This window comes from Maylandia zebra, linkage group LG3 (assembly GCF_041146795.1).
Source record: "Maylandia zebra isolate NMK-2024a linkage group LG3, Mzebra_GT3a, whole genome shotgun sequence".
Taxonomy (NCBI): Eukaryota; Metazoa; Chordata; class Actinopteri; order Cichliformes; family Cichlidae; genus Maylandia; species Maylandia zebra.
Window position 1 is genome coordinate 24237773 of NC_135169.1, and position 19085 is coordinate 24256857.

General features: G+C 39.8%; 1 protein-coding gene across 1 annotated transcript; it reads right to left on the reverse strand.

Annotated features, from left to right (window-relative positions):
• Nucleotides 1-1904: 1904 nt before the first annotated feature.
• si:dkey-9k7.3 (circularly permutated Ras protein 1) lies at nt 1905-18904 on the reverse strand. The gene is made up of 19 exons (XM_004561122.3): nt 18880-18904; nt 15116-15167; nt 14839-14895; nt 12353-12484; nt 12178-12264; nt 12008-12093; nt 11689-11886; nt 10459-10503; nt 10275-10364; nt 9181-9332; nt 9012-9093; nt 8788-8915; nt 6428-6512; nt 6239-6345; nt 5965-6077; nt 5737-5848; nt 5478-5618; nt 4484-4577; nt 1905-3845 (listed from the first exon to the last, which is right to left on the reverse strand). Exons 2-19 carry the CDS (start codon nt 15165-15167, stop codon nt 3702-3704), a joined length of 1905 nt encoding a protein of 634 aa, XP_004561179.2. The 5' UTR covers nt 18880-18904; the 3' UTR covers nt 1905-3701.
• Between the last annotated feature and the right edge of the window lie 181 nt (nt 18905-19085).

Here is a 19085-nt window from a genome sequence, read left to right on the forward strand (position 1 = left end):
CTCGCTGAGCTGCTCTGGCTCGCTGTGCTCCTCCAGCATTAGCTCGCTGGGCTCCTCCCGCTCGCTGAGCTCCCGCTCGGGCATGCTGAGCTCCTCCGGCTCGCTGAACTCCACAGCTGGCGACGCGGGCTCCTCCCGCTCGCTGAGCTCCCGCTCGGGCATGCTGAGCTCCTCCCGCTCGCTGGGCTCCTGCTCCGGCTCGCAGGGCTCCGCAGCTGGCAGTGAAAAAGAAATTAGGACGGTGGCTGCAGGCAGATGAGACGATGGCGGTGTTACAGCTGCAGATGGTGAAGAAGCAGCGGGTGGTGTGGAGACCTCTGACAGAGGTGATGTTACCTGCGCCGTCAGCTCGTCCACTGCAGACAAAAACACAGATGGTGAGGGAAATGGAAAAATTGTCCGTACTACTCACCACAGCCGGCTCCTGAGATGACCGTGGATGTGGCTCCGGTGAGGAAAGCCGGCGGCGCGAACGTCGTTTCCGAGTAGACGTCGGGGCCGGCGTCTCAGGCTGTGAATCCACCAGCTGACCGGGCCGGTGAGCAGCCTGAACAGGAGAGTGGAGGTGGAGCGTGTTAACCAGGAAGTCCGTGATGATCGGGTAGAGCGTATCCAGTACCCACGGGAAGCAAGACACCGTCTCTTTCAGCCGCTTCTCCACGGCGCGATGAAATCTTTCCTCGTGCGCCTCCAGCAAAAGGTCACAGAGTCTATAAACTTTATCCGTAACCTCCCTCCTGAATCTCTCCGATGAGTCCGCTGGGTCCATGCCGGGCGGGATCATTCTGTCACGGTCTGGCTGGCAGACCGTGGGGATGTGGGGAAGGAGGACCCAGGCGCGGAGCTCAAAGGTCAAGCAGTGCGTTTATTTACAGAGAGTGATATCAAACAACAATAAATCCCCGTGTTTTTCCCCAGACTCCCGTGTCGTGTCCTCCAAGTGCTCTCTGCTCCCGTGTCTGCACTCCCGGTGCTCGCTGCTCCTTAAGCCTTCCACGCTCCTCCTGCGGGAAACAATAGCGGCAGTAGTCAGGACACTAAACAATGGCAGGCATCCACTACACGACCAAAACCTAAACTGGTAACTAACGTGGAGTCCCAAGCAATGATCCCGCGTCGGTGGGAGCTCCAAGACTCTCTTAAGTAGCTCCCCCGACGAGGCCTGATCAGCAGCAGGTGTGTGGCTTCGGGTGTGGCCAGTCCCCTTGCAGGGCCACACCCTCCAGGCCTGACGCCGCCTATAAACAAGTGCTCAGCCACCCACACACACACACATATACACAAGCACAGAGAAGGGGAAGCAACACCAAAATACACAACAATAACACAGGTCCATGACTGCCCAGGGGTCCTGGGTCGCCCAGTCCCAGGACCCTGACAGATACTTCCTCCAGGGCCGAAGTTTTGTCCTACTTTGGGGTTAAATCCCCCCACTTTTGTGGAGTAGTGAGGCAGGCAGAAATTAGCCAAGACACCTGAGATACTGAAGGGATGAGGCTTTAATAACGGTACTGCACATTCAAATACACACTGCATAGGCTGTAGCCCGTTAGAACGCTGCCCCAGTCACCGTCTCTACCCGCGACATTTTTTGCGCTCACAGCGTCTCCTCACGCGCATGCTCACACACACATCACCTACGGTCCTCACAGGACACCCAGCCACAAAAACGCGAGCAAATCCCGCAACAAATGAATATCATCAAACATAGATCAGTTTAAATGTGCTTCACTATATAATGAATTTGCTGTTATTCATACATTTTTGTCATTATAAATTTTACTGCTTGATGTCACAGATGTGAATTCCAGTAAAGATCAGAATAATCCCACATGAAATCGCATTATTATCGCATTACTAAAAACAATATTCTTGTAATATAATAAAAACAGGACTAATTTAGAAATGTCAAACACGTTCATTTATTACACATGAAACAAATAAAACTGTTTCATTTTGTTTTACAAAAATTCCTCTAAAACAGAAATCAAATAAAAGCACATTTGTCTGGCTACATTTTTTGCTGACTGATTTAAGGCAGTTCTCATAAACTTTTTGTCAGTCTTAATTCAGAAACAACAGTCCTTGATACTAAAAGAACCTGTATGGTCTACATATGATAAATTCAACAAAAGAATTATTTGTTGCAATCACACTTCAAATTTGACTTTAATTTGGCCAATAATTTTTTTTGTCATTTGTGTAGAAAGTTCAATTTGGTCTAAATATTTGGATCAAATTGACAGTCTCAAAAGGTTGATTATGTTCTGGACTTAGCGTTGTCAGTGGGAGAAACGTTTCGTCACAGTGACTTGTTCAGTCTCAGCTGACTGCAGGTTTCCCCAGTCTTATAAACAGGACATTTGAATAATGACTGAAACCAGCCCACTGAAGGAACAATGGACTGGGAGGTCAGTTCCTTGATTATTAATATGCAAATTGTCATGACCAAATTGACAGTAATCAGTAACTAATTACTGATTATTTCCCCTCAAAAGTAATCCCATTACTTGAACTGACTTTTTAAAAACATGATTTACAACCTGAATAGGTGATAAAGCGATAGTCTTTCAGCCCAATTCTACTTTTTCTGCACAATCCATCATACAAAGTGTAATCAAATGAAAAAGTCTCCTTTTAAAACTAGTTTTATTAGTTTTAATATTTTAACTTAATGCATCAAGCAAAAATTAAATTATATGCAACATTCTCTGACTGGAAGAAATTTGTTTAACATTTAAACCTATTTTCTGCACATTCCTGCACATAAAATAAAAAAATTTTGGTGTTTACACTCACTCTTTCAAATAGATGCAAGTAAAACACAGCAGAAAATAAATAAAAAAGTGGGGTAGGCGGATGTTTGCCCTGGTGCAGGTATGCCGCAGTGGTCATGTCAGAGGAAGGATCTGGGAGTTTCTCTTTGAATTTCACATTGCCGTGGCAGCATACTCAGTGCTTGCTCTGAAGATTAGGGGTTTTTTCCCTGTAAAAAGAAATTTTCTTCCCAGACAGTGAGCAGCAGATGCTGATGATTTTGTCACTTTTTACGGAATCAAACTCAAAGTAAGGTCAGTACTTCCACGCATTAAATACTGCACCTCATACTCCTGCACTCGTTATATTATCCATTGTTGATCTGCACACAGTTGCCACGAACGTCGCACTCGCTTATGTCATTGTCATGAGACACTCTCACAAACGCAATGTGAGAGTAACGCAGTAACGCAGCGTGCTTACGGGAAAGTAACAGTAATCTAATGACCTTTTTTGCAGTATTAATGCCTTACTTTACTCGTTACTGCCCATCTCTGTTGTAGACTATTAAGAAATATAATTACAATACAAAGAAAACTATAATCGTAACAGCTTCTACGAAATCAGTTACAACCACTCTAAATTCTTCAGTTTATGAGATTTTGCATTTAAAAATGTGATAAAACTCCTCGTACAGTTTTTCTAGAGTAGATCAGTGTTGGAAAAATTGTATCCATTTCCAGCTCAATAATTAGGCGTGGAATAAGCAAAGAGGTAGGAGCTCTTATTGAATCTATTGTACAACAGCATCTCAGACACAGAAGATTTTTAGTCATATACATTTGCCTGTCTGTACTCTGGGCTTCTTAAATAAAAAGAAACTATGGTTCTCTCACTGCTGTAAAATTAATTGCTTAATAAACAGTTTTGTTTTGTCTTTTAATTTACACAGCCTCCATGACAGCCTTTTTCTTCTTTGTGGTCTTCTTTTGGACATTAACTGTGTTGCTGCTGTTGTTGTTGTTTCTGACACTGCTGGCTCTCTTCATCTGGTACACCACCTTAGCTGCTTCATCAGAAAGAGTCAGCTGTAATAGATGTAAAAAAAATTGATAATCTGTGAATAACTATTTTTTACAAACTCATAAACAGACCAATAAACAAAATCTAATATCTTGTTCCAGTGGATCTTGTACTCTTGCACTAATTGCAAAATTTTCGTCTATGGAGAGGTTCAAAAAGTAGCTATAAAAACTTTATTCACTGTGGTTGCTTGAAAGGTGCTGACCATTAAGGGGCTGTGATGGAGTTCAATAAGCTCATTCTCACTCTGAGTTTAGTATTTACTCAAGTTAAAATTTATAGGGTGAGGGCTATATTTTCATATTTACGACTGTTAGAAGTTAGTATTAACTTTGTTGTTGATCTGTTGCAATGTATGTGCAGACAAAAAACAAATAAAAAAAGAAAGATTACGAGTGCACAACATCTGATTAATGTTTCATGAATTCTTGTGCTGCTTGATTGGCAGTTGTATAAAAGTACGATTTTCCAAATCTTTGCCTGCTCAGTCACAGACAAACACAACATCTGACACATGTAAAAATAAAATAAAAATGAATACTTCCAAAATGTTCATGCTACATAAACAAAGGGTTTATATAATGATACAACTCACTGTGTGATATTTCATCTAATTGTCTTCATTAAAAAAGTGTATGAATACCTGGGATTCCGTGGTAATGTCCTCACAAATTGTCGTCATGGTTTCCATCCAGTTACCATACATACTCTCTTCCTTTTGGATTGGCCTCCACTTGCTGTAGTTTAGAAAGAGGCACTGTTACTGCCTACAACACAGTAAAGTCACACACACACTTGAACTCTAACCCCTTAAAACCATTCCACTTTCTTCTACTCACTTCAACCGTTAACGTAAAATGATCAGGTGGTGGCTCAGTGGCCCCACAGTACAGGTGAACTGATGGGTCTAGATCCCCCCCATTCAATGTGTACTAAGATCTGCATACATATCTGCTTTGCTATTTATTGTTATAGGGATTTAAAAAATAATAATCTGAATATTTATAAAAGTTTAAATGTCCGGTAGTAATAAAATAGTGACAAGAGATTAAATGCCACACTTGGAAAATATCTTTCCTACAAAGGCAGGCAGCAGTAACTACACAAAAGTAATAAAGTTGAGAATATTTGCATAATTATTCCTCAACATAATGTGTAACACTTTACGTTTGGACTATATAAAAGAATACTAAGGTAAGTTAGTTTGTTTTTAGGAGAACTCGAGCTTCTTTTCTCTGTATGATAAAGTTTAATGACCATTTTATGCACGTGGTGTCTCAAATTTAATTCCTGAAACACTGAGTGGCCAAATGTTGCAGAAAACAGTAGCTATATTATCTGGGATCTATATAGAGTTGTTTTAGCCACTTTCTGTCACTTCTACAAAGTAAACACTTCTTCACATTTCTTATAAATTTTGTGTAAACCATAATAATAAAAATGCTTGTAGTAAAAACAGATTTCGGTCTGGCTTTCATTGACTTAGGTCCAAATTCACCAAATTGACTTTTTACAGGATTCATCACAACAATAGCATGCAGCATACATTATCAGTGCCTTAATAGCTGGCTACTGAATCTCTCATATGTGCATTCATTATTACCTTTTTCTCCATGTATCCTCTACAAGACTCATACCTGACTTGTTGCAGCAGGTCTTGCTGTGCTTTCAGCTGCCTTTGTGCCTCCTGCACTTTACCCTCCATGGTTAAACTGGCACAGAGCTGTGCGCAGTGAACATCGAGCACTGCCATGTTAAGTCTACCTGCAAAAATCCGACTTCAGACAGACAGATAAACAAGATGAAATTAAATATATAAATATATTTTATGATTAACTGGAACACATTTAAGTTAATGATTCTAAAAGTATTTAACACCCAGCTCCAGCTTTTTACCTGCAGGTAGTTGCTGGTCGCTGTTCGGTGATGATGCGAGTGATTCTGTGTTGGTCTCTGGTCTTGAAGCTGAGCTGCATTTGGAATGGAAGCATTCCTTTCTGGAGAAAAACTGGTGAATACAGACCAATATATAACAAAATAGATTAGACTTTGGTTGATTCTATTAAATGCTTTCTGCACTAAAAATGATTTTTAAGCAGTAATAATACAGCAGAGTTGACCTACATTCCATAAAATCTGGTTTTACAGCAAACTGGAAGGTGATCTCCAGACCTTTGGTGACATTCCCAATCTCTCTTACCAGTTTGTGATTGTTTTCATCCTCATATGGAAAATACCTAAAGTGAAAGAGAGAGAAGAGTGAAAATAAAAGAAGGAAACAAAGGAAATTAATATTTTGGATACCACTGCACCACTCTATATTATTATTGTTATTAGACTAACATACAATCGAGTATGTAAAATGTTTATGTGGCAGTGTTTTTACGTTGCCACTCACACTCCATCAGAAGCGAGCAGGGTTGCTTTGACTCCTGTAGCTAGGACGTTATCTTCGGAGACCGATTGAATCTCTCTTGCTACCGTGCCAATGCTGACAATATTTACCTGCGCAAGCCAAGGAGCAAGAGTTACAGTAATATGTTCTTCTTTGTGTTTGCTTGTGTGAATTAATTTGTGTCTATCTCACTCTTCCTCCCGTAGCATCTGCCAGTTTACCAATATCAGCCAGGCGACAGTCTGTCCCTTCAAAAGTCATTACTGATATTATGACTCTGAAAAAGGAAAGAAAGAGATATGTTTTTCACAGAATTAGACAGGTCTTGTGGCTGATGTGCTCAGTTCATGCAGATGTGAAAAGTTCAAAGGTTTGAGCTAGACACCCTGCTGTAGCCAGGTGAGTCTGAATTCTGGAATGCTGTAGAGTACATGTGCAAAGAGTATATAAAAGAGTGTACAAACTGTAGCATGTAGCTGTAAAATGAAGTCTTAGTAGTAAATTCTCCATTTCTACTCCAGAACAAAGCATATGTTTCCAGTTTTTACTTTGTTTATCCCAACAAAGTGACTTTTTTGTGCTGATAAGCTACAAGTCAACTGATTTGCACTGGAGTAAAGGCTCTTAAACTTCACCAGATGTTGACGTCTTTGTTCTGTTCCAGATTCTGGTCATTGTGAACCTCTCCTCACAAGCATTTCTTTTTTTTTTCTTTTTTTTCCCCCACTGTTTTATTTTGACTGACGGTTTTATTTTTACAATCCCAATCAAAAGTTTAAGAATACTTGAAAAATGGCAAAACAAATCATATTTTGCATGGCTGGATCTTAACAAGGTTCCAAGTAGAGCTTCAACATGCAATAAGAAGAAATGGGAGGTTTTTTGAGCATGCATAATTTATTGAAAACAATGCTTAAACTGAAATCAGCTGTTTTACAGCTGATCAAAAGTTTAGGACCACACCTCCAAAAAAAAACAACCCTGTAATTGCCCCCAAAACAGAAATCAGTGGCCGTTTGATGCCTCTGCACAAGCTCCATTGTTAAACTGAAGGAAAAATCACCCCAGACCATTATTGTGTCCCCTCCACTGTGACGCAGAGAAAACATCTAAGGTTGGATCTACTTGTCATGCCAGTAACGTTGGAAACCATCAGGTCCATCAAGGTTAAAAAAAAATTTCATCAGAGAATAAACTTTATTCCACCTTTCAATGTCCCATGTTTAGTTCTCTCTTGCAAAGTCCACATGGTCAGTTCTGTGGCATTCAAGGAGACGATACCATTGAAGACGTTTTTTGTTTTTGAGGCCCTTCAAACTATATGCTGTCTGATGGTTAGGGGGCTGCAGTTGGCACCAGTAACGGCCTTAATTTGGTTCGGGAATTGTCCAGTGTCTTGACAGACAGCCAATTGGATCCAGTGCTGGTGAAATTGTTTTGGGTCTTCCACTTGACTTTTTTGTTCCATAACCCCCAGGATCATTTAAGAAATTCCAAATGACTGTTTTACTGCGTCCCACCTCAGAGGCGATGGCATGTTCCGAGAGACTCTGCTTATGCAGTTCAACAACCCAACCACGTTCAAAAAGGGACGTTTTTTTGCCTTTGCCATCAGAACATCATGACAGTGTGACTATCTGACAGAAAATGACAATGAACCCACATTTTTGCACAAATTTGGCCTTTTAAAGGCATGCGGTCCTAAACTTTTGATCAGCTGGTATTGAAAATAAAAATCTTTTGCTTTAATTACACAGTCTGCACTTGAATCTGTTCTGTCAGGAACCTTGTTAAGATCCAACCATGCAAAATATGATTTTTTTTGTCATTTTTCAAGTGTTCATAAACTTTTGATCGGGACTGTGTAATTAAAATTAAAACAAATATACTCTGTAAACAGAAAAAAGTAAAAGATTTGAAATGGTAAATGGCCATTTATCTATATTTGTATAGCTCGTTACTTAGTCCCTAAGGACCCCAAAGCGCTTTACACATCCAGTTATCCACCCATTCACACACAGGTGATGGCGGCGGTGGCAGACACTGGTGCCACCGAGCCCTCTGACCACCACCAGTAGGCAACGGGTGAAGTGTCTTGCCCAAGGACACCACGACCGAGACTGTTGGAGCCAGGGCTCGAACCAGCAACCTTCCGATTACAAGGCAAACTCCCAACTCTTGAGTCACGATCGCCTACGATCAATATTTGACAGGAATATCTCTAAATACCACACAATTTCAATACTCGAAGAGGACAGGATGAAGTTTACACTTAAATCTGCAAAACAAAACAGGACTATTCTTATCAGCTGCTGTGTTTAGGAGCAGAGGTGGTGCCTGTCTGACTTTGAGGCAGACTCTTGTGTGGCAGGTAAATGATTGTTCACCAGAGACATGGTTAACGCAATTAAACATTGAGCATTTGTCAATGTTTAATTGCGTTAACCATGTCTCTGGTGAGCAATCATTTACCTGCCACACAAGAGTCTGTAAACTTCATCCTGTCCCTTGACAAATGCTCAACAACTTTGTGCATGCATGTGAGCCCTTACCCCTTCTGTACCGCATCTAGAGCCAGCTGAGTATAGAAATATGGAGTAAAGGCAGAAGGAGTCAGAGAGGGAGCTTCCTCCATCTCTCCCAGTCCGATGTTTGCTTTGCCATCAGTACATAAAATGACCTGTAAATCACAACAGCCGCAAGGTTCTTGTTAATAGTGGTGACAGTCACAGCACTCAGTTGTCCCAATCTGATATCTGACCACTCATTTACTCACTTTTGACCCAGGATACCTTGAAGCCATGGCAACGGAGGCTAATGCTGCGGGACCAAGACACGTGGCTCCATGTTCCCTGAGTCTAGAGTCAGAGATGTGGAGAAAACAAAGAGTGTTTCAGACTGTACAGAGCATTCTTCCATGTTTCTAAAACACTTCTAACACTTACTCTTTGACCCTCTGTATTAGGTGGTTGTAGGTCTCAGCGATACAGTGTGGGATGTGGTAAGTCACACCCTTTTCCCATATATGGTCGTAGTCAACTAGCGCCCAATCCCTGAGTGTGATAGGAGCACTAGTACCATCACCATATATTACTACCTGTGAAACCAGCAGAATGTAGTTAGAGTACTCCAGGGGCAGGAGATTTATAAGGTCTTCTTCATTTAATGTCTTCAACATTTAATTCAAATTTTGACAAAAAAACAAATTCTCTGGCAGATGAGGGCAGATTGCTTCTCCCTTCTGTCTGCTGAAGAGCCATCTTCTACAGAGCATGACAGTTCATCATGGTAAACAGGAAGTCCTCTTGTTTTTGTGGGCCAGGCTACATAACTGTCAATTATGCAAGGTCCAAAGGGGACAAAAACAGGAAAACATTTAAAATTCTCTCATGTAGTGATAAATAAGGGATTCAATGGACTTTATAAGTCTGGTTCTATGAACAAGGACGTCTTATGATCTGCTCCACTGATTTTTCTATTTTACAACATTGAGGTAAAACTGGAGCAATGTACTTAGTTATAGCAACATAGAGGAATGCAATTAAATATTCATTATATCTTGAGTGACACGATTATATATTCATATAGATTAAAATTGGCCAAAAAAAACCCCAAAACCATAGGAAAGACAATAAAGGGCTTTTCTATTCTATTCTACTCAAAAAATGAGAAAGATCGCATGGAAGTAAAAAAAAAAATGTAACAGTAGAGTAAAAGGTAAAAAAAAAAAAATTTAGTTTTTGTTGTCGTTGTTTTAAGGTAGACAGCAAAATACCTAAAGCTTTAGCATCCCCACTCCTGATAAGGACCCCAGGTTCAGTCTGAATCAACCATAATGATTTGTTCTCATTGTGATTTCTGGAGTCCAAAGACATAATGAATACTAAACACCTTTTACAATCTTTTACCACATGCTAGTTGGATGGGATAACACTTATATTTGTATTTAAATGTTCACAAAAAAGAAAGATTCAAAAAAGCAGCATACAAGAATCAGTGTTATAATTAATACTACTACTACTACCGCTACATCTCCTACCTCATCGTTAAATGTCACCAGAGCCACCCTCCGATGAGGGGACCGTTGCTTTATGGTGAATAGTGCCCTGTAGAGGGCATCCTGCATACCCTGTGAAGACATACCAAAACAGCACAAACTTTAAAACAAAATGATTATGTTAATGCAGCTCAGCCAATCAAACCACAACAAATTATCCTCTCACCTCTAGTCTGGATACGTATGTTACAGAGCCATTGCTTGATGGAACCTAAAGCAGAGCAAACATGATAAGACTGAACATTTCAAATGGAGTTTTATTGTGATTTAATTAACCTACAATCATGTGGAAAAGAGGTTTCAACTGTGGAAAACTGAATGTCTCTTTACTGCTACTACAGGTATTCAGAAGGTAAGTAGCAGCCAGGTGCTGCTAATTAATTACACTTGTTTAACTGATAACAAGTGAGTGTAGGCACCTCGATGACAGCAGACATTTTGGTATTTAGCTATATGTTACCACAATGCCACAATCTTTTTAAGAGTGGATGTCCCAGTAAGTCCACCCGAAGAACAGATTGTGCAGTGCTTACATAAACTGCAAGAAACTTGAGAGGTGCATCTCAGACTGAGTTAGCATGTTAAATGTAAAAAATCTTGACAGTGCCATTAGAAAAAGACTGAACAAGTACGGCTTGTTTGGAAGGATTGCCAGAAGAAACCCTTTTCTCTCTCTCTCTGTCTAAAAAAAATAAATAAATAAAACGTAAATAAACTTGCATCTGAGCAAAACACAAAACTTGACAGAGACAAGACTGCACAGACGAGATCAAAGTGGGAGGTTTGGCCACAATGTAGAGTGAAACCCAAACACAGCATATCATCATAAACACCTATATTGTGTGGATGCTGATTGCAGCTACAGGACCTGGGCACCTTGTTGTCATTGAGTCAACCAACAACTCCTCTGCATACCATTCTTTATTTTAGAATCAAATGTAAGCCCATCTGTCCGACAGCTAAAGCTTTGTCCAAATTATATCATACAACAGGACAAGAACACACAAAATCTACAACTGAATGTCTAAAAAAGAAAAGAATCCAGATGATCCAATTCAGAGTCCAGACCTCAAACTCACTGAAACGCTGTGGCACGTCCTGTTCTGTGGCAGGACCTTAACAGAGCTGTCCATAAATGGATGCCTGCAAAACTCAATCAACTAAAGCAACACACTTAAATGAGAGTGGAATAATATTCTTCACTGAGGACTTGACGACTGATAAAATCATACAGAAATGCATTTACTTCAAGTTATTTTATGCTCAAGGCGATCCTACAAGCTTTTGAATCATGCAAGAACTCTTTTTGCAACCACAAGGGTAGCCTCCAGCTTTTGATAAACAATGACTGTAGGAATTTTACCCGCAGTGTGTTTGAATAATGCAATCCACACACCTCTGTAGTAACGCTCATGCTGCCAGAAGTGTCCACGCAGAAAACAACTAGCGTGTCCTCTAAGTTCTGATAGTCGTCTTCACTCTGTCTGGGCAGGTAAAGGTCATCACTGCGCACACCGGCTCGCTGGCCAATGCACAAAGCAGCTAAACTTTCGTCTACGCTGTTTTCATATCCACAGAACTCACATCGCCAAACCTGCACAAGAAGAAGAGGATTTGCTTTTGTTTGTTTCAACTACCTTTGTCCAGTGGAAACCAGTTAATCAATTGGTTGAATCCAAAGAAATAAAAAATTCGGCAATTAAATTACCACTCACGTTCTTCTGTAACGAACTGAGACATGACAAAGCAGCACTACATTTCCCACAAATCACTGGCCTTTGAAAAGTCTCCATGCCTGAGTCTGATAAGCAAAGAAAGAAAAGAGATTAATAAAATCCCCAAAAAACTTGGAAGGAAGTGTGTTTGCATGTGTGTGCCCCCTGACCTTGACTAGTGTCAACCAGTTTTCCAACATTGAGTGAGACAACGTTGACGTTGGCCTTCAACCTGGTTAATCCTTCCAGCTTGTCAACTGATGAAACGCAAAAAGGAAATGAGAGAGAGAGAAAGATTAAATATCAAATATAAAACATAAGGAAAGACTGGCAAATCAAACTCACGTCTGGGAGGAACAGGAGGAGGGAGGGAGGGAGGAGCAGACGGAGGCTCGAAGGAGGAATTGCTGTAAAGAGGAAGAGAAGTAGGCCGAGGTTTCCTCAGTCGACGAGGGGGCAGCGGTGGAGGAACCTCATCTGAAGTAACAAGGAAACACTGAATAAATAGCCTACAAAAGCAAAACGTATCAAGTGACACGTTCTCTAGGACATGCAGAGTCCAGGCTATGGCTTTATTACCTCACTGCAGTCATTATCTGATGTGCATATGTGAGGTCCTTTTAAAATCTTCTTTCAAAACTTGTCTTAAAACATTAAAGGTCTATCAGAATAAAACTTCCACCAACCCATGGACCTAAAGGAAATGGCTACAGCTGATCCGATCAAAGATTGTGAAAATTAACAGCTGATTTTGTCTCTTTAAATTTTGAGTTGTAAATTTAAAATTCACTCTCCTTAAAAACAAGCAAGCAAACAAACAAAAAAATATTACATTAGTCAGGTGGTCACACTTGCCCTTTAGTTTAGTTATCACATTTCTACTCTGTATTGTTTATTCCTTGTATACTAACTGTCAGCTATATATTAGCATGAATGTCAGGCCTTTTTAGGAAACCCAGGAGCTTTTTAATCAGCTGACCGTAATCTTACTAATTTCAGTACTATCTCCTTTATCTTTAAATGAACAAACAGAAACAGAAGCCATGATTTATTCCTGTTGGTGTAAGGCAAAAATAGTACATTCTGGATAGCATCTGACATGCAGCGGCTTCATTTTTTTCTGCATGAAAATGAGCTTAACACCTCTGGTTGATATACAGCCACAAACCATGACAGAGCCTCCACCCTGTCTTACAGATTTTAAATTAGAATCTAAATCAGAAATACTTTATTAATCCCGAAGGAAATTATAGGTTACAGCAGGCAGCACGCTAATGGCGCATGCACACTTACAAAGGAGCCCTCTGACCAAACTTTACACAAACATCACATTGGGAAGACATGTCAGAGAGGTAGGCTGATAGGAAAAAACAACACAATTCATAACATGAGGTGAGAGGAAGAGGGGAAAAAAACTCCACTCAGACTGAGCTGCTAATGGGAGAAGAGGTTGAGAACAGAAAAAAACACCCCAGCACAAAAAGCCTGTATGTCTGTCAATACACCGTAGAAACACAAGACAAGAAACACTCAGTGTTGTACCTCATCCATACCTATTGATGTAAATTTGAAACAAAAAGTTTAAACTTCATGCTGCTGATTTTCAGTCTGGTGAAGTAGAGGGGACCTTTTCCCCAATCGAATCATATAATGTTGGTTCCCTTACCTAACCAAAGACTAAGTGAAAGTGAAACTAAACTGGGAGTGAAATCAGAATTAATCCTAGAAGTAATGCAACATGAAGTCTGAAAACAATCCAAAGTAATAATGTCTTAATGCATGCTCAATAATCCAGACAAGGAAATCCCAGAAAGTTTATTCTGTTCGCCTCAACATTTCTTCACTGATCCAAGTGACTGCATCCATCTCAGATGATGAGATGGAACCACATAAACCGTCGCAAAATGATCTGAACCTAGCACCACTAACAATAGGCCGTGGCCTCGATTTGGCAGTCGTCAATATGCAAATTGTTATCAGTGGCCATCACATGGGGAATGGCTGCGACCACACTGGACCATAAGAACCACATAAACCATTGCAAAACAATCCGAACCATTGACAGTCATGTGACATCAATGCCAAAAAGTCATAAAAGCGTTCACTGTGAGACCTAATATCCATCTATCTAGCTGCAAATATGAAAGCTGTTTTATAATAAATGCTGTCTTTTTGTTAGATTTTTCTGATTGAACTTCAACCAACAACATTTTAAGGCCTGAGGAACTCAGAAAAAATTCTACAGGCCATCTGTCACCATCCATCCATTCTGTTGTGCTTATCCAACCATTTACTATCTATCTGCAGAACAAATAATACAAATCTTGATTTTTGTTTTTATGATCTGCGTTAATACTTGTTAATACTTGATATGTGGAATATTTACTTTATTTCTTACATTAATTTCACTGAAATTGATTTGTGTTGGTGAGAAATTCAATTTTACTGGCAATGGGGGTGGAGCCAAACTGATTTGGACAGGTTTTTTAGTTTTATCAGCATTAACTGTCACACTCTTCTAACATCTTGATAATTAGAGCTATCTGACATCTTTTTCTCTGTGTGGACTTTCCCTTGTTGAACCTCTATCTTTACATCTCCTACACAGTTCGTCTCTTTGTCTGTCTTGCATTTGCAAGCATGCCCACACACACGCACACACGCACGCACACACATTACTACTTAATATGCTTTCCTGTTATTTCACTGCAATGCTCTTGAGAATTTAATCAACGCTCTGGCCAGAAAAAAGCAACGGTTCATCACCATCAGCGTCATGAGAGCTGCATGCTTGTGCACATTTTTTGCAAGTGCATGAGTGAGAAAATTACCTGCTTGTTGTTTTACTGGCACTATGTTGTCATACTCGGGCCCCATAGGAAAAACGCCTATAGTTGGAGGAAAAACCCTTCGTTATAACAGGTTTAAGCAGTTATGCACGCTCTCTTCCTTTTTGGTGGCACTTAATACAAACAGACGCAGACTGTTCTGCAACTCAGGGTCAAAGATGTCAACATTTCACCGGCTTAATGTACTTGAAAGGTTCTAACTATAGCAAGCATGAGCATTATTTGTCACATTGGCAAAGATTCACTTTAAGAAACTCACCTGGTCCATCTGGACTCCAGTTGCAAACAACATGGCTGCAAGCAAACTCCATCTGCAACACACAGATATTTATTTAAATTGATTGCGACACCATTTAAAAGACCCACAATCTCTTTGGGTTTTTATCTTTAAGAGACAAATGAATCAGATAATGGGGACAAAGAAAGCGAGAAAAGCTGACATATCAGCTTCATGACTATGGTAGACGAGCTTCCTGGCATTGTCAGTGCATTGTCACCACAGCAGCTGTTCCTTTGGTTTGGTTATTTTTCTTGTTAACAGGTGCCTCAGTAAAACACTTCCTGTTATAAGAACAGGGAAGAAATGAGAAAACATGAGAAGTAATGGCTTCTTAAATATGAAGGAATAAAAGTTGCATTTTTCTTCAGGTTTGGTTTGTTTGGTTGAAGTATGGCTGCAGACACTGAAACTAGAGAACAGAGCCAATGCCATTGAGGTCAACGTGAAGGAAATGACAGGGTTTAAAGTTCTGAGAACTGTTAAATTATTAACCAGATTTAGATTGTTTTTAATCAGAGCATGGTGGCAGTCACAGAGCAGGCTACAGACTAATGAGTGTTAAAGGGGTCAAACCACAATCTCACACCCCCAACCAAAACCCCCAAACAGCTCTAATGTGACTCCAAAATTATCTCAAAAGCCTATAAAATAAAAACCTACACATTATTTTAAAACAAAAAACTCAAAAAGCGCCTAACATGCATGTGTTTGGACTGTGGGAGGAGGAAGGAGCACCTGAAGGAAACCAACGAGAAGCCGCAGAGAAAACATGCAAGCTCCACACAGAAAGGCTTCCTGTGAGCCGACAGCCAAACCGCTGCACCGCCCTGCCCTGATATGACTGCACTATCCTGCTGCTGATTAACACGATGCCTTGAGAAATGTGAGGTTTTTGACGTGTACTTTAGTGACCAGCTAAATTTTTTCTACGTGGACCTTAACTAAAGCAAAAAGGAAAAACTAAGGATGACTCTGTGGATACTCAGAGTGATTGGTCAGATAAATATGGTCATTTATGTTTTCAGACAAATTTTTTGAGAACATTTCCTTCTTTCTTGTTTCACAATAAAAATGTGCACAATTTCTATTTTTTTTATCATTAAAAGTTCATGATCCTTAGATTGTGCACCCCATGTTACACCCAGAAAATGAAAATGACGACGTCAGTCAGTATATTTTCAAAAGTTTCTTTGGAAAAGTTTAAAAAGGAAAGTTTTGTAAGACTTAAAGGTAAAAACTGTTTTTAGTGTATAGCAGCTGCTAGCCATACTGTTGTTGTGTCTCAGCACATGTAGAGTCGAAATTCACATTTTTCTGTGTTCTTCATATTCTTCAGCTCTATGTTGTGAACTGTTTTGAACCATGTTTCCTCCAAATTTATTCACGAAGCAGACGTTCAGTTTATCAAGACAGCAGCTATCTGCACTGATGACAACCAGAAATCCTCATCTAAGCATGAATTCCCCTTAGAGTAGAATTATTATTTTTTAATTAAAGCTGCTTTATATTAAAGGTGTCTTTTTTTATGTCTGTTTTTTTTTTGTTTGCTTTTTTCAGATGGAACTTTAACCAGGTACATTTTAAGAGCAGGGGGACTCAAAAAGATTCTGAAAGGAAAGGTTTTTACTGTGTCATGGTGAGCTTATAGTCCATGATCATCAAAAAAAAACTGAAGGTAAGCTTAGGTATCATTTTTAAGAGCAAGATTTGCTCTCAAAAAAAGATTCAAACGTAAGTAATCTAAAACGAACCACACAAGCTTTACTTTAAAAAAGAAATTGTGCATTTTGCTATGAATTACTCTAAAAACATTTCTCACCATCACAGAGATTTAAAGGGTTTTTAATTTTTTAGATTGTAGGTAGAAAATCCTGAAGATCTCTGGAGCATTTTGTTCGAGTTTTCGCTGAAAGCCATTTTGAAACAAGAGCGGGCTGAACCACAACATTAGCTCTACTCATGCAAACTCATTGCTTCAAAAAAAAGTCACATCAACCCAAGAGGGTCGAGCTACACTTATTCTGAGCTTGCTATAATTAAAGGAAGATAACGTAAGCAACAACTTAAAATAACACACCAAAGTCTGACCCTTTTCTCCACTTTATACAAGCTTTGTTTTACAAGTACTCCTGACTCAGAAAGTCAAGAATGCACAGCAAGTAAGACAGTGTTTTCTCTGTTCCTGTGACACACACAGCAAATTAAATACAAAAGACAGAGGTCGGCACCTCTGTGCTGCTCAGTATGAAGGCAAAAAGTACTAATGAGTCAACATAAGCAAATGCTCTCACTTAAATTACTTAAGGAGCTTATTTGCATTTTCACACAGCAAGTTGGGCATGCCCAGGATATCATTTCCTTATTTTTGCTTCCCTAAACCTCACAACCTCGGTTATGCTCAGAGGTTATCAGCTCTCTAAATCACTCCAGGTTGCTCTATAAATAGGTCGATCTTGGCAACCGGGACCAAACAAGTTGAGCTGCATACTTCACACATGTGCAGCAGAGTTTCTGCAGCTTTTGCAGGTTAGTTTCAAGGTTTGCATCAGTTGGGTACCTGAACTACTTTCTAGCCTTTCATAAAAAGGGCCTCTGGTGGGATACACCTGTCACCCAGTTTAATTCAGTAAAGCTGCTAAACTGCATCTGAATGAAGAAGAAAGGTGATTTGAGAAACTTTGAATGTTGTATGATTATTTGTGCTGGACAGGGTGGTCTAAGTATTGCAGAAACTGCTAATCTGCTGGTATTTTACTGCACAGTGATCTCTGTGGTTTACAGAGAATACTCTGAAAGGGAAAATGTAAAGTGAGCAGCAGTTCTCTGGGCCTTGTTGATGTCAGAGGTCAGGGAAGAATGACCAGAGACAATGGTACCTCAAATAAACACTCATTACAACCAAAGTATGCAGAAGAGCATTTCTGAATTAACAAGGAACCTTGAAGCAGGTTTAATTCAATGTTATTTATATAGCGCCAAAAACAGACAATAAGACATTGGAAAAATGTTGCCTGGTCTGATGAGTCTTGATTTCTGTGGCAAAATTCAAATGGCAGTCAAAAGTTGGTGTTACATGAACATGGATGCACAGATCGATGCATTGTATTAATACTTCCGTCTGGTGGTGCTGGTATAATGGCATTAGGCACATTTGGGCCCCAAGTGAGCATCATTTAAAAACCACAGCCTGCATCAGTGTTATTCCTGGCCATGACTTGCCTTTTCAAGTCAATTGTATTTTATTTATATAACACCAAATCACAACTACACTTGCCTAAAGGTGCAAGGTGCAGAATAATACACCATGTCACAAAGATCAGGATAATCTCAAGCTGGTTTCTTGAAGATTACAGTGTGTTCATTGCACCCAAGAGGCCTCCAAAGTCACCATATGTGAGAACAGTAGAGCACCTTTGAGATGTAGTGGAACAGGAGATTCACATCATAGATTCATGAAGATTCCAGCATCTTCATGAATCTGTGCCATGAACAATTATCTGTTTTCCTAAACGACAAATTAATCTCATCTGTTGTATCAGTTAGTAAATTAATTCTTTATACTTGTACATAGATTCAATTTTGAAAAGTGGATAAAGCAGGTGCATATCACGTTTGGAAACTTTAGTCCAAAACATTTAATCAAAAGTTAGCTAAATTAAAAATACACGACTCACTCCTGAAAATAAAAGCTGTAACAATAGTTTTATCGTGGATACACACACACACAAGAAGAAAAGAAATACCTTTGCAGCGGTCTGAGTGCAGCGGTGTCGCTCAAACTGAAAGCGTTTCATGAAGCATGTTTCTAATATGTGTGAGAGTGTGGGCGTGTTCAAAGTCTAAACAGCAACACTTTGTGCATGTGTGTCAGGAAGTCGGTGCAGAGCTGGGTTTCTTTGTTTTGTTTTTTTCTTTGATACAGTGTGAAACGAAGTTTGAAAGGAAGCAA